The 17,334-nt window shown below is 44.5% G+C and overlaps 1 protein-coding gene across 1 annotated transcript in view; it reads right to left on the reverse strand.

The window, feature by feature from the left end:
- Positions 1-17,102, reverse strand: part of LOC133346483 (microtubule-associated protein 1B-like) — a 69,898-nt gene extending 52,796 nt beyond the window's left edge. The window contains 2 exon segments of the mRNA XM_061558095.1: positions 8,798-8,899; positions 16,863-17,102. Coding sequence (XP_061414079.1) covers positions 8,798-8,899; positions 16,863-16,956 — 196 coding nt within the window. The 5' untranslated portion in view covers positions 16,957-17,102.
- Positions 17,103-17,334: the final 232 nt, after the last annotated feature.

Raw genomic sequence — 17,334 nt, forward strand, 5'->3', positions numbered from 1 at the left:
GGTCAAAGAGCAATGAGAGCAGGAAGCGCGACGTCTCTCCCGCAACACACACACACTTGTGCATGCCCATACAGCTACTGTGTGCGGGATGTGTGCATTTGTACGTGTGGTGGGGTGTGTGTATGCAGAGCACAGGGCAGCTATGACACGGCACGTTGGCCCCATCGGGAGCACAGGTGGAGCATCTGCCAGTCATCTCAGTCAGTTGGTCTCTAACACCTGGGTGTGTCCCGTGACCTTCTACCGGCGAGCCTTCGACACTCAAAGTACACCTTGCCTGGCACAAGCACCATGGGGTGGAGTTCGAGCGTGTGTTACTTGCTCATCACGCTCGTAAGCACACCACCTCCCATGCCCACAGCTACTGTGTGTGAAGAGTTTTGTTTCTATGCAAATATGTGGTCTGTACATGTAGGGTTTTGTATATAAACAGGGCTGAAGCAGCCCTCATCTTAATAATAAAAACAACATTATTTTTCCCAAGACTCACTGATTCTCAAGACATTTACAAAAGGAACCTTTAGTAAAAAAGGGACCCTGTACATGAATAACAATTCTTGCATGAGGGCCTTGCACTCCTTTTTTGTAGATCGGCTGAATTATTGAGAAAGTGTATAACTGTTACGAATAAAACATTTGAAAAAATTCTGCCGAACAACAAAAACAGTTTGCCGCATATACATATGATGGTAGTCGAAGAAGAGAATGTTGAAAAGTTATCAAACAAAAGTGAAGGATTGGCCGAATAATTGTTTATCACGCTGGTCCAGGCGTATCAGGGCTACTGCCGGCTCCTAGCGCAGGTCATGCCCAGTGCTTCCTTGAACGCCAATGGCGAACTCCCTTCCCTCCTTTGCCTTCCCTCCGCCAAGTGCTATTGTTTGCTTAGGTGTAGGCTCCGGCGTCCGTCCGTTTTTCCTTAAACGCCCACAGAATTCCTTCGGAGACCCCACTCCCCCCCCCCGCTAATGTGTAAGAAATGTGATTGGCGGCCAGCCAAGAGACACAATGTGGACCGGCGTAGGTATTTTTGAGAAACGAGGCAGCCAGGGTCGAACGCAAAAGTGTGGAAAAAGGCGATGGATTTAGAGGCACAGTGGAGGGAGTTGAAAACGAGGCCCATGCTTAAGCTGCATTTCTATGAAGTATTTATGAGCGAATTTGTAATGCTTCCCAACTAGAGTTGAAAGTGGTAGTGCATAAGCTCTGTCCATCCAAAAAGTGGGGGAGGAGGGGTGGTGGGAAGGAACTATAATTCTAGTAATGACGATCAAGTATGAGAACAAATATCGAGCAAAATTGTGTTGCTATCGGGACTCATTCTCTTAAAAAACGGCCAAATAAAAAAAATTGTTCAGAGTTGCTCAAAAAATGGAGACACAAACTTGTAAAAATCAGTAATATTCCCGTATATGCGAATAGATTTTTCCATAACTGCTAAATAATCATTTTGAAGACAAACTCATGTAAGAATGTGACACAATCCACGCGTTTATATGATTTCCCGAACTTGTTGAGCTTGATTTGGCAACTATACAAAACAGACTCGAATTATATGCGAAGGCCAGTCTTCTTTTTCACCTTTTTTCCCAGTGGCAAACAAACTAACAGTAAAAATCGAACATTTGCGAATTTACTTGCAACAAGGGCAAGTTGAATAAACAACGCTCACTAAACACGCAAATATAATTTGCGTGCAGAGGCAATTTTGTGGTAACTTTGCAACAAAGTCATAACTATGACAACAAGTGTGGAGCCTGCATGCGACGCGCTGCTCTTGCTACGTTTTGGAGAATAAATCGCTTGCCAAAAATTGTGTGACGTGCACACGAAGTCACTTTAAACTCATTGTCCAAGTGTGCGGTATGGGCTTGAGGGAACGGAACTGCAGTACCTGGGCAAGGTGCTCCAGTGTACGCGCAAGGAAGTTTACAAAACAAAGCAGCCCGGCATCAACTCCCTTCTCCCGCAGCTGGCCCCTGCTGATGGCTGCAATTAATCATGCACCGATATCGTCAGACCACCGAAGCTTATGGAAAGTCAAAAAAGTACAGTGCTTGAGTTAGAGTGCCTGGGAATACCAGGTGTTGTAGGCTTGGACTGTACTATTTTTTTAATTTTACCAGGTCAGGCCCACAGAGCTATACAGCTTTTTTTAAGAAGCGACCTGGCCACAAATGATCGCTCAAAGTGAAAAATGTATAGCAGCCAAATTCTCTAAACGCATGTTTCTCAATGTAGAGGAAAAAATAGGAAGACCCGGAGAAATATCCACGCTACTATGGGAAGAGAGACTCCGCTAACTCCAAATATACAGGCGTCAGGGTCGGGATCGAACCCACGTCCTTCCTGAAGAGCAGACAAGGCAGTTAATATCATGCACGGTGACCACAAGATGACAGATTGTTATCCGTTTGTCTATATTAAGTTGAGTGTTACCACCCCCCAGATGTGTGGGTCTTCTTAAAAGGCTCTGGTTTCATTCCACATGCCAAAAAAATGTGGCACCACTTCCAGGTTTTGCTTTTTCATCCACACGTGGGCTTGAATAATAGGATTCATTTGGTGCCTCTTGATATACCACATTTCGGTTTGCTCTTGAGTGGCTAAAGACTGACAAAAAGGTACATTTTCCACAACTTCCAGGCTCTTATCCATGTAAAAAGTCTCAGATACCAGGATGAAATTAGCACCTATGGGAGACCACTTACAGGTGACTCGGCGCACAAATAGGAGGAATTTCCGACTCATTTTATCCATGAATAAGTATGGATAATAGACTCGATGCAGGATGAATAGGATTCTCAACGATCCTTTGTGGTTTCAGACAATAGTTGTATAGAATAGGGACATAGTGAAGAGCAATTTCACTGAAGTAGCATGTTGGCAAGTCAACATATACTGCCATTTGGAACTTGATAATCCCAAAAGTGGGCTTTGATCGAAATGAAATTTATCACAAGCTCTTGAAACCATGTTGATTTGATTCGAGTGCAATGGTTTAAGGCCACAACCTACAAATTCAAGAGAAGCTGTTTCCGTTAATACCGTGTGCGATATTGCGTCGCAATATTTTTTATTCTCATTGTAGTTTTGGCAAAACTGGGAGAAAACATAAATTAATGTTTTTTTTATATCTATTTCGATATATAAAAATGTCACGAATAAAAGATACCACGAATGAGTTTGGTCAAAGTAATTATTCTCGAAAGCATCACCTGCACAGACTCGTAGTTCACGCGGGCACTATCGCAGGGTCGAGTAAGTGCAATCGTGCAGGGCGACTTTTCTTTGCAACTAAAATCATTCACCCATGAGGTATGGGGGGTTCACTCCGCATGGTTTCCATTACAACAACAACACATCACAAACATGCAGCCGTAAGTGCACTCAATACCAGTACAATACTACACCTTGCGCAACGCTAACACAATTCATACAAATGCAGTGCGGGCCACATTTCACGTGCCGACGGATGTAAAAATTCAGTCCGCATTTTGGCTGTAAATTACCGACACTTCAGTGACAACAAAAACGGAGTCAATCGCCAAGGTGACGTATTTTAGCCATTTCCTCAAGGATGTGAACTTGTACAATGCATCGACATGTATATATTCGTAAATATGTCATCCACCTTTGCCCTTCTATGTGTAATGGGTTCAACTGAGTCGCAGCTGTAGACTTGGAGGCAACACATTTATTCAGTTCCAACACACGGGGTAACTTTCCCCTTAACAGAATAACAACCAAGCTAACTACACGAGTCACTACGTAACTGCCACTATGGACCAGGACCAACAACGTGTTGGAGACTCGTTGAACGGAGAACGTAGACAAAGATTTCTTCCAGGATGAACAACAACCCCGGCCCCTCTCGGGACCCGGCCTATATTCTCTGCGGCGTGGCCGGCTCCGCCCTTGGCCACGTCCACCTTCCAGAATCCTCGGGAAGGACCTGGATCCCAATCACGTGACCACCCCTAGCCCCCTCTGGGGCCCCTTTGTTGACTTAACTGGTCACGTGTCCTCCCGGGTCAACCAGAGTGCCATGGCCTCGAGTAACCTCATCCTTCGGCCGGCACCCACACACCCTGTCCTGTAGGGTCGGCACTGCACGCAAAGCGTGGTGCCATCCAGAGCTATCATTCAGCGCTCACGGGCCCCTCTAGGGCTGGTACTACACCCCCACCATTGTGGTATCCGCGATGTCGCAACACCGCACGCCGTGTACCTCTAGGGCCGGCACTGCACCCAGCAAGTTGACATCCAACGATGTCACTACATATGTAAGGCCAAGTGACAAGATGCAATTTTATTTTGAAAAATGTGTAGCCCCAAGGGACGCGCCTATTATTCACTTTGAAGATGCAAATGTGATAGATGGCAGAGTAAGAAAAATCCAAGGCTTTAATTTTGCTATGCAAGGGCGAGGGTTTTTGAAGGATTGATGAGGCCGAGATGAGGAATTTCACAAAGTGCAGATTTGTTGTGTCCATGTGTGTGCATACAAATGTACAAGCCCTGAGGCAAGCCACTGCTGGATGAAGAATACATCCCTAGACCGGTGAGCTAAGAGTGAAGATGTCCGATTCCCATGAAGACAGCCTGACGTGCGCTGAACCCCGACCTGCAAACGCTTTGTGACGGGAGGGCAGCTGGGACAGTTCTACCAGTGTGCAAGTGTATGCCCCCCCACCCCGATTAGCATGGTTGGCTATGTACGGTGCGAAAGAAGTTCAACATACATACATACATCCCCATCCTGAGTCAATTATCAACGGTCGCTAGCATAATTTGGACTCCAAAGATCGGTTCACATATTACTCACCACCGATGCGAGCTGTGGAAAGGAAAACATTTAATTGTTTCAGAAAGCAATGCCTATTTTAGCAACTCCAGAAGGATGATGGCACGGAATGATTCAACTTCTAATTGCGAATTGCAAGTCAAGCACTCTAAGCACAAAGACATGCACTCAGTAGCATATAGAAATACTATATTATCAGCATTAAATATTCAGTAAATGCACGTATGTTAACAAATGTGAATGAAATAAAATACACTTTAGCACCTGTGTTACGAGTTCAACCAACATCTTTACGGAATTATAAAACGCACCCAATTAGGCACGCAGAGTATTTGTGCTTTGTGGTAGCCGCTAACACTGGGGCCACTATTAGTGCCTCGAATGCCTCTTTCCAACAGCCACTGGGAAACTGGGCTGTTGCCATTCCAGGAACAGGAGCATGGTTACCCACTGCATTGTACAATGCACGATACTGCGACATACAATACCAAACACACACCAGACTTGAATCCCACCCATCTGGTTTGATTATTTTTTAAGTTATACGCAGGAAAAAAAAATAGTGCACATTGACAGATTATTTTACGTGGTTGTCTCTGTACGGGGCTTTGCGCGTGACCCCTTCATATGCGCGAGTTTTCTCACGCATATGACAAATAACAAGACACTCACCACATTTGTCATAACACTAGCTAAGAACAGAAATATAGATAACAGGCTCATATTTTTAACAATAACTCTCCTTTACAGTTAAGAGGGAGTAGAGTCGTTTGCCTCATCCTTAACTCGATGCAGGTGTTAGAGAGGGATACATTTAAATAAGATAAGTGACATGGTCACCGGAAGTCTTCAGTGTAGGTAGTTACGTGGACATCTCCGTAAACAGATGAAACCCAAGATAATTGGACCATCTCACAAGAGCCAAATAATATTGGGAAAACACGGATAAAATGCCAGTCTAATGTGCACAGGGAATGAAGGTTATAGGTAGGTTGGATAATACTGGTAGGAACCTCCTGGTTACACCAGCCCACAGGGGATTATTGTGTCCGTCCGTCCTGCATCCAAAAATGGGAGGGGTGGGGCTGGGTGGGGAGGGGAGGGTGGGGAGGGGCTGGGTGGGGAGTGGGAGGGGTGGGGCTGGGTGGGGAGGGGCTGGTCACCCCGTGGTGCCCTTATAAAACTCAACGTTTAACCTACTCACGCCGGCTTGTGCCCGCCCTCACAGTCGGCCATATTTGCGGAATACACCACGCCGCTGTTGACCCTGGACATTGACCGAGCAACCCAACGTTCCTACCAGCTCCCTCCGCAGGAATGTGTTCCCACCATCAGGCAAGGCCTATCCACGACTGGATAAAGGCTTCCCCAAATCACATCACACATGTTCTTGCGAAGCTTATCACTCCATCTCGTCACTTCTGTTAGCGAGCACCTATGACGGCAAACACGGCGTGAGGAGATGAGTGGCCAGAACCATACCTGGCCACATATGTCTCCCCTAGTATTGATGGTTACACTATGGACAGCCCAGGACCGATTCAAATATTCGTCACCGATATTGGCCATGGGCAAGAATCATTCTTGGGTCCCCTGGTTGATAATGCAGTGCAGTTAATGAGGGCACTACCGCTCTCCCAATATATATATACACACACACAGAGGATTTCAAAGGAGAGACTTACACCAGAATATAATTTTAAATATGAATTTCATTTGCCAGCTTGGTTTCAAACATAAAACCAGCTAAGGAACACGAGACCACGTCTGGACGTCACAGCATGAAAGCAGTTGCTTTGACAGAGCCTCTCCTTCACGCCTTCAGGTCCTGCCTTGACATAGCACACATGGGCACGGCCAGGGTTTTTATAAAAAGGGGAACAGGCAAGCACAATTGGCAATTGTAGCATGCTGTTTCGTAATGTTAATGAACAGCGGCTCCAGTGTGCTTGCATTAAACGCATTAGGTTGCCGTGACATTTTTAGTTATAATAATGGTAAAAATAAAAATGTACCACCTTCGTCAACCAACTCTGTCTCAACTGTGTCAACTCACGACAACTGTAGACACTAAAACAGTGGCTGTGCTACGGGCTAAAGTACGACTACTGTGGAGGGCTGAAAACTGAGACGTGCAGCACAAAGGTATTGTGTACCTAAGGAAATGGGGCCCCACACCTTCAGGCAAGGAGTTGAAACTTAAAGCATGAAATACTCAGGCTGCATACAAATTCCATTTTAGACCACATGCATTGACAACCTTCATTCAGCACATTGGCCCAAAAACATCCGGTAAGGTGGGCTATTTCATTGAGTCATATTTGATATTGGCCCCAAAAAATGCCATCGGATTAAGATATTTAAACTGAGTCAAACGGCATCGATTTTATTGCATTTTTATCTATTTGCAGAATTTAAAAACGTTAATCCCTTAATCGAATTTGTTTTGGCACTTTAATCAGTGCGCTCCACCTCCCCGCCCATTTTGTCACTGCCAAATGTTTCAGGAGTTGTTACACGCGGGCAGGACAGCGCTTCACTGCCACCACAGTGCCCAGCGGAGCTCAGATAATTGCAACTGGGGAGACATTGGGAGAGGGCTTTTCAAGGCAACAGCTACCACTGTCTCGAAATGTCAACTACAACCAGACAGCACTACTGGGTAGGTTATCGTGGTGGTTGTGCAGTATAGCTTCACGATATATTTTCAGATCGTACCAGGTGCTGTTGAGCACGTGATGGGAAAACTTCGGCCATCATGCCAAACAAGATGCGGTACAACCCAAAAGCACAATATAGAGCAAACAACACAATGTTGTTCAGACTTGGCGGTATACTACTGCTGAACCCCTACTAGTACTGACGTTAACTGTCCTCACGCACCAAACGGATCCAAGTCTCTAATCCCGCCCTCCCCCTTTCCCAAACAAATCCAGGCTCTATCCACACCTCCCCCCCACTGAGAGCTACTTACAACATATTATGAGATGGACCATTAACATGCTCTCTAAGGCAATTATATGCTCTGTGATTTTGTATTACTGTATTTTTGGCCTCATTGTTACAAGGACTAGACTTTGACAAAATTTACCACGCATGAACCACTTTGGCAGGAGCTATGCATCCAACGTTAGCAAAACCACAATGTAAGCAGGGATCAGACGTTGCATATGTCAAAAAGAGCTTGGCAATGCCTGTGGGCGACACACATATGGAGGAATTTTATACCGTAGGGAATCTAGGGATTAAAATGCAGATAATCCTGTGCTCCATAAAGCATGGCATGGTTTGGACACAAATCATGCACACAAGCAATTGAATGACATTTCTGATGGTGATTAGATCCTTTTTTATTCAAAATTCCTGTTTTATGAGAGTTCTGTCTGTCAAGATAAATAATGTCCCTAAACAATCATAAATAGAATTTTAGAACGGTGTTTTAAATAATAATAACTTAGAGACCTTTAGCTATCCACTGCTGGATGAAGCAGTCTCCACATTCAGTCGTGAACATTGTTTGACTATATTTTGCCACATTGGTCAGTGCGGGTTGGTGTAGCGGGTGCATAGGAATGGTTCCAACATCAATCATCAATGATGGTAGAAGCTGTGGCTGAGAATCGAACTCGGGTCACCAGGTTCTCAGCGAGGTGCGCAAACCACTATGCCATCGTTCAACTCGAATTTGTAGTTTCTTCTACCTGTACATTAATTATATTTATTACCATCAATTCATTAAACTCTGTATGGAATATTACTTGGAGGAAATAGAGAACCCCCAAAATCGCCTTTGTTATACCTGTTATTATACACGAAATAAAACCTGTCATAGAAATTGTACTTAAAAAAAAACACACACACACACACACCCCTACACACGTTCACAACTACACCAGCAAAACACACGGCACGGCCTTTTTAATAAAGACGATCTGGGGACTGCTATTGGTCCTTTGATATGTAAAACACGTGCCAGTTGCTCCCACTGACCTTTGACCTGCGCTGAGGAGCGCGCCGAGTGTCGGGAGATGAAAAGCTTGAGCTGCTGATCAAGATCACAGACGGCGGGATCCACGGCCCACGAGCGGAGACCTGCGACGGGACGCCACAGAAACAGCACCGTGACGAGGGCCGCCCCCCTCCTCATCGCGCTCGCATGCACTGCCACACAGCGTCAACTCTCCATCATCCGCGGTGGCCAGGATACAACAAAATCACAGTTAATTAAAAAAATGTATTATGCGGTTGTTGACCGACATACATTGAAGGTGAATACTTAGAACCGGTCCTCAGTTCTTTATTGCTTCTGAAAGTAATAATTTACTTTCCGATACGTCTGTGGGTAATATGGGCACATGTCACTGAGCCTCGATGAGTGAGGAGCAGCTAGTCACAGAACCAGTGTGAGCTTAAAGATATTTGGTTCTCTTTTCCGCAAACGCGGTTAAACTGCAAGCATGGTTATAATCTGTGCCCAGATAATCGAGAGTTAATTGTACAAGTCAGTATCTACCACTACGCTGCAGAGTGAATGGTCATCGGCTCTATCACACGAACCACAGAAAACAGATAAGAACTAACATCGCATGGGTTACCACTTCTTCAATATCTAAAGTCAACGTATTGCTATCGTCATACAAGTGTTGGAAAGTGATTTTCTCCACTGGTGGTCTTCAAGTCAGTGGTGGCAGGGCCACATTCCTATGGTGGTGACCAGTATTTCCATACACACCAACTGTTGATGTCCCGCAATAGTGGTACTCATTGTATATGTGGGACCTGTCCTCAGTTCTTCAATGCTTGTTTGCGGGTCATTGCACCACTCACTGTTGCAGGAATTATGGGCTGAGACTTCAGAAAGCAGTTTATTTACTGTATTTATAATGTAATGAAAGTGTTTGGTAATTACGGTAGAAAACAGCCCGCGATTAATTGTAAATTACACACTCCCAATGTTGTTACTGCAGTGGCTACAGCAATTACAAACATATAATCTGTCAAATGTTATTAGCACGAATTAAGCTCAGCACAGGCATGCCATTGTATATGCGTGTGTTCCGGTGCATGTAAGTTCCAAGTATAAGATGGAATAACATTCTGCAAATGGTAAGGCACTAGTGCTGCTTTCTTATATTTACCATGTTTGTCTCTAGCATGTGTTTATCCTCCGTTGGTTTTACCCATCATACAGTGCGCTTACAAGGACAGCCTGTTTTTTTTACTTGGCAGGAGTCTCTGGCCATGGAATGGACACACAAATAGCCCAGTCTTGAAAATGGTGTCGTGGGATATATACAATCCTCCGCAAGCAGACCAAACAGCTGCATCAATTTCTCCATCAAACTCACAGAGGGCTGTGAGATGCAGTAGCTATGCAAAATATAGTGTCATGGCTTTAAGCGAGGGGTGGAAAACCTACAGTCCAAGGACCAGATATGGCCCTCAACTTAATTTCATATGACCAACGGCCACAGAAGGCGTATCACTCTGGAAATTGGCTGCAAACAATATTCATCCTTCACTGCAAGCACCTAAAAGCAGCACTGATCAGTTACTCGGTGGGGGGGGGGGGATATTTTTAACCAGGATTCGTGTTTATAATTTAAGCATGATTAGCCACCTCTGTCAACGCAGTGACAGGAGTGACGGAGATGGAAGTACATTATTGTGTAGCCCGCCAAGGGTATTCGCAAGTCCCACTCGACCCTCGGTAAGGAAAAGGTTCTCCACCTCTGGCGCTGAATGAACGACTGGACCAGTGACGCTGGAATTTACTGCACAACAACGCGACCGCTAATGCTTCCCTGCCACCAGACTGCATGAAAAAAAACACGTTATAAAATGCAACCACCCTCTCACACATGCGGCTAGGCAGCATTGCAAATCATTTGCAGTTTTTGCTTTAGAAGACTAAAACACAGGCCACCACTGTTATCCAGCCACATGTGACACTATGACGAATGTCTCAACAGTCAACAGTGAGGTGCGTGTTAGAGAGTCTAAGCGTATGCGCGTACCATGTATGAGTGAACGTTCAGACACGCGGCCCGGGTTATAGAGCTGAAGAGCCAGCTCCCAGTGAGTAGAAAGGGGCCCATCTGACTATCCAAGTGTGCGTCAGCTGTGAGTAATCTCCAATCCACTTGTATAAACACACCAAACACACGACTTTGCTGCTCACTAAAATGGCCATGGAGCTTTGTCCATCCACTGTACATAGCATAAAGCATGCATTTTGTAACGCCGGTATATAGTGCACAATCGACACTTCATTTTTGGTATGAATCGTAATGAACATTTAAACTGAAATTCTGTGTTATTAAATACAGCATATGATATTTGTTTCATGATCATCCTGACAAACCAAACAGCATTCCACTTGTTTTATAAATTGCTTCATTCCGAAGCTTTTTATACAGAAAGCCCAGATGATAAAGAAACTGCTGATTTTCCGTTTTATAAAATATGCAGCAAAGTCACAAGAGGCCTATTGTGGTTGTCATGGGCACAGAAATAGTATTTTAGAGAAAACCACGTGGGATTTTTAACTACAGTTAACGGTTCATTGGGTGCTCGATTACTTTGTCTGCAAAAATATCCCACAATAATACCAGCTTTTTTGTGGTAACATCTACAAATAAACTTGTGAAGCGTTGGTTATAAAGTGGGCGAGTCAAAAACAATCACCGCTATATAAAAAAGAAGTGTTGAAAGATAAGTCTCGAGAATGAGCAGTCAGGGGTGAAAGCACGGAAAGAGTCACAGAGTAGGAAGGGAATGAATGAGTCGGTGAGTGGATAATGGGCGAGGGGACAGGCGAGTGTTTGGCAGCGTTCTAAAGAGTGTTCGAGTCAAGTGGCCTAAACCTTGCAAGTGTGGGGAAATATGGGAAAAAAGCAACATATTTTCACTTGTTGAAAAAATTCATAGCGCCCTGCAATTATTAAACGAGCCAAAAATGTAATGGGCCAATACACGTACCAGGAATAAAACAATGTTGAATCAATGATGCATTGCCAAAATAATACGAGGAAAAACCCGCATGGAACTACAGACCGTGAATCATTAGCCATCAACAGGAGGTAAGGAAGTGAATCAAATAATGAGCTAAATAAAGACGGCACAGACTCGGTATATCAAACAGACATTTGCAGCCATCTGCTCCCATTCAGTAAATAGATACGACTTGAAAAGACAGGCGACGGAGACCAGGCAGATAGCACTGCAATGGCATTCCCTTGCCAATGAGAGCTGTCACAGCAGCTGCAGTATACTCAAGCGTTCGCTTGGCAGCCCACAATCCAAAACACAACTGCCCTTCACTTCATACGTTCTAAGCAATCTCCACCTGTGGAAGGGCTTTCACTAGGAAGGACACTTGTATCTGCTTGCAAGTTGCCTGTGTAGGTAGGACGACTCATATGCTCAGTGAAATGGCCAAAATTGACCCAATGCATAGGGGCAGGGCACATTGTTCCCATTCAGCCTAATCACAGTCCAAGCGATTCTGAGCCATGCGATGTCATTGCCAAATGACAATCCATAAATACTTCAACATACCAGGTAATATACCTGTTCAAATATTCATATGTTTTCTACTTTAAAAGTTGTATATGAATATAAAAACTCAAAAGAAAGTAGGGGAGTGGGAGTCAGTCATAGCATTCTATCAATGGATTCTTAATTCTATCCCGGTATAAGTTTGAGTATTACCCCCTTTGTATGCATGGATTTCCTCTAAGTTCCCCATTTTTTGCTCGCACACGCAATGCGTATTAATGAATAGAATTGGCCAAACATTCCACTGCAGGAGTCTGCTGAAGTAAAAAAATATTCTTTAGACTGAGCATGGCTGCCTTGTTTGCTGAATGCCATTATGCCGTGAGGAGATTGCTGCCGGACACATCATTCTTTATTAGTGCATTCATTATTTTGATGTACATGATTTCACATGGCGTTTTTTTTGCCTGCAACATACTTTTGACGCATTGTGCGTGACATACACCTCTAGAGGGCACCGATATGCCTGTAGGTGTATGACCTATTAATTTGGGATTGAGTATTATCCGCTTTTTGCGTAGTTTTTTTTACCCCTCCTAGACATTCCAGTTTCCTCCCATGTGCACAGATAATCAAGCAAACATTCAAGGCAGTCTTGAGGCTCAGTGAGGCTTTTACTGATAAATTATTACCTGAATTAAGTGCCACACTGGTATGTTTTCCTTGGCTCTCCCAATACAATTTGTCACCGACTTGAAAACAAATATTGAGAATGCATATTTTCCCCGAAGTCCCACCTTCCAACCAAATACTTCATCTCAATGGGAATTTACATAGTTGTGAATGATGGTCTTGATTGATCAACTGATTGATTTTCACTCGAGGAGCGCAAAGGGCATGTGCACCAGTTCTATGAAAACAATTGAGTTCACTGGCAAAATGGTCTGCACAGCAAAACATGAATTTAAGGAATGATTCAAAAGGTAATCCATGAAAGTACAAACAATAAGGTCTAATGGGCAACATAAGACTAATACTCTTATTTCCTTGGCGACTTACCAGATCATAAAAATTATAAGATGATTCAGAAAGTAACAACCATGCCAAGCATTGTGCCCTGCGTCAATAAAATGACACACATCTGATCACATCTCGCACACGTACCCTCCAGCCTATAAGATGCGGCTACAAACTTTTACTTTAAAGTTGCAGTGGAGAAAAAAACTGTGGCTTATCATTCGGATAACACCGCAGCTGTGCCAATTTTAGTCCTGTACAGTAGTAGATGGTAGGAAACGCCTACCGCAAAAGTCAGTTTCTCGAAACCAGAATGGAAAAGGGAAGCGATTCGCAACGTACGCCATTCATAATTGCACACGAGAAACATTTCAACAGTGCCGCTTCAATGAAAGAGTCGTGAGGCTCAGCGAGGCACCTCCGATAAGCACGATTGGCTACGTACGGTGCGAAAGAAGTTCAACATACGTGCATAATCAGCTGCCCTCCTCAAAATATTACTCTACCAATGAGATTCTAAAGCCACCACCCAGGGCAAACCCGCGCACGTTTATCCATAAGGATGCATCCCAATTATAATGGATCTATATTCTTGGTTCTTTCGGTAAAGTCACATAGAAGGGAAACAATAAAATAAGAAAAATATATATTAGTATTTATATAAAAAATAAAAAAATAATTTTATATATAAAATATCTTTGTATTTAATCGTTTCCCTTCTACGTGACTTTACCGAAAGAACCAAGAATATGAATCCCTGCAGTCACGAAAGCTTAAAATCAAAATATAATGGATCCATTAAATTAAAGCCCTCATTGCAGGGATGAAGCGGCGATGGAGGGAAGTTTGTGCCTGGTGGTTTGATCGTGATGGTTTGATGGTGATGATGGTGGTGGTGATGGTGGTGGTTTGATGGTGATGATGGTTTGATGGTGATGGTTTGATGGTGATGATGGTGGTGGTGGTGATGGTGATGATGGTTTGATGGTGATGGTGGATGTTTGATGGTGATGATGGTGGTGGTGGCTCTTGTTAAGCCGGGATGGATGGTCGAGAGGAATGGGCCCCTTTCTGCCCACCAGCCCCTACGGTTTCTCCATCCCCCACCACCATCACCACTCAACTGCGGCCAAATCTGTAACCACTCATTTGGCTTCTCCCATTGTTGGCAGCGGCAGTTCAAAATTCAAATACAAAACAACGGGGCCAGCGATCGCCTTGCTTGGAAGACGACGAGAAGGCGTGGTGGCATTCAGCAACGTAACCAACTTGGTGCAACAAATAAAAACACGGTGTTTAAGTCCAATACAAGTTTAAGTGCCAGGCAGGTGCCAGGCAGGGGGTGGTGGTGGTGGTGGTTTACTGGCAACTTTCAAAGCCACTTTATTTTGGGGGTCAATTTTTTTCCTCGCGTTTATTTTAAAAGCCACGTTCGTAAAAGTGACACTTCGTTGCTGGGCGCATTTCATTGTTTGTGGTTGTTGATACATAGAGAGAGAAAAAAGTTTTGCAAACACAAACTTCGACACGAAACACATGGTTTGTGCTGTTGTGTTCCGGAACACACACACACACACGTGCAAAAATACAAAGTATGGAATAAAACACCACACAGGAAGGCATTTACTATTGTGTGTGATGTAATGCATTATAACGCTTTGTGTAAACACGATCAACAAGTTTTGAGAACACTTTAATCTCAATTTCCAGGACAAAAACTTCACCAAAGATTACTTCGAAACCTCATCAGCTGACGACCACACAATTGCCCATACAATGCAACAACTAAAGTTAAAACAAACTCTACACAAAGTGAACAAAGATACATTCTCCCCCCATTCATACCGTCGTCTTTACGAGCCCATCTCACAGTCTGAAGAAGAGGAGGAAAACTGTTGATATTGTTTTGTTATCTCTGTTTCAAGCCGTGACATTACCACTGACCTCAAAATGTAATAGACCACCACATTAATAGATGCTCTCATAAACAACACTTCACCCACACAGCACAACAAACTTTATCACCATACAATGACCTACAGTACTTTACAGCATAGACAAGTCACAATGTTAGCCGGTGGGTGTGCCTTCAACAACATTAAACAGATGCAACCACTCCACACAGTGGAGTTGTTGTTACCTTAATAGGCGCTCGCAAACCATCGTGCCCCCCCCTACGTCTCATGCAGCGGCACGACAACATGTGTTGCATGTAACGAGAGTGTTGGGGGGGGCAGTGATGTTAGCGAGCACCTATTAAGGTCCCCACGGCACACGAGAAGGGGGTTGGGTCAGCAACCACGCCCGGCCGCCTTTGTCTCTCCCCTACCCCCCCCCCTCCCCAGTGGCGATGTTCACTACACAGCGCATCAGGTACGCATTTGAGGCCGAGTCGACCTAGGGGAGGAGGATCAGGACCGGTTCAGAGAATCGTCACCGGTGGCGTTTGGGGGCCGCGAGCGGGAATCGAACTCGGGTCAATAGTCGTGCTCGTAACGATACACCACACACACACATACAGTATATATACAGTCTATATACAGTCTATATAAAGTCTATAATGTAGTCCATAACATAGTCTATACAGTCTATAATATACAATCTATATACAGTCTATAATGTAGTATATACAGTTTATAGTATACAGTCTATAATATAGTCTACATACAGTATCTATACAGTATATAATGTAGTATATACAGTCTATAGTATACAGTCTATAATATAGTCTGCATACAGTATCTATACAGTATATATACCGTCTGTAATACATCCTATACATTCTATAATATAGTATATAATATACAGTCTATAATGTAGTCCATAGTTTACATACAGTCTATATACAGTCTCTAAAATGTACAGTCTATATAGTGTCATATAGTCTATACAGTATATATACAGTCTATAACATACAGTATATAGATATCATGTAAAGTCTATATACGGTATGTACAGTATATATACAGTCTATAACATACAGTATATAAATATAATGTACAGTATATATACAGTATGTACAGTATATAATATACAGTCTATAACAAAGTCTATAATATAGTATCTATACAGTATCTATACAGTCTGTACTATAAGTCTATATAATATACAGTCTAATATAGTCTATACAGTATCTATACAGTCTATATAACATAGTCTATAACATACAACGAGCTTGTACACCACCACGTTGTCTGCACTGCTGCTGCTGCTGTACACGGCGCACTGTTCGTGTTTGCAATGTCAACACCCCCCCAACCCTAAAGACATTAACAGGTGCTCGCAAACAATGCTGGATCATTACACAAATACTGCGTGTACAGTGAAGTATCAGGGTGGTACACACGTGTGTGTGTGTTAGTGGTAGGCGTGCAAGTCCGACGTTCTAGGTTAACGCCCCGCCACAGCTTGACACGGCAGGGGGTAGGTAACACACCAACACGCGTCCTTTAATAGGAGCTCGCAGACACACACAGCACAGACAGCACTGGAGGTTAGTGAGGGTTCGTGGGGGTCCCTGACAGCCCCCCAATCTCACCGCTCTCCACGTCGGCCAGGGCAGCGTGCAGCTGCCCGGGGTCGCACAGCTCCCCCAGGGCGACCAGGACCCGGTGCCCCCCGCTCCCTGCCATGCCGCCTGCCTGTCTGTCTCTGTCCTTCTGTACGTCTCACTCTCTGTGTCTCTCTCTCCCTGTCTCTGTCTCCCTGCTGTCTCTCTGTCTCTCTGTGCCTCAACACTCGTGTCCTGCCAGCAGCTGCCGGCGTTGTGTCCTCCCCTTCCACCCGTGGCTGGATGCTAAAACACCCCAACCCAGTTGCTCGTTCCTCCCTCAGCGAAACCTCCTCCCCCCCTCCCTCCTCCCCCATTCCCTCTCCCTCCTCCCCCATTCTCCCCCCTCCTCCATCCTCCTCCTCCCCCATTCCCTCTCCCTCCTCCCCCATTCTCCCCCCTCCTCCATCCTCCTCCTCCCCCATTCCCTCTCCCTCCTCCCCCATTCTCTCCTCCTCCA

Source organism: Lethenteron reissneri, chromosome 24 (assembly GCF_015708825.2).
Source record: "Lethenteron reissneri isolate LAM-NWPU_2019-01 chromosome 24, ASM1570882v1, whole genome shotgun sequence".
Lineage (NCBI taxonomy): Eukaryota > Metazoa > Chordata > Hyperoartia > Petromyzontiformes > Petromyzontidae > Lethenteron > Lethenteron reissneri.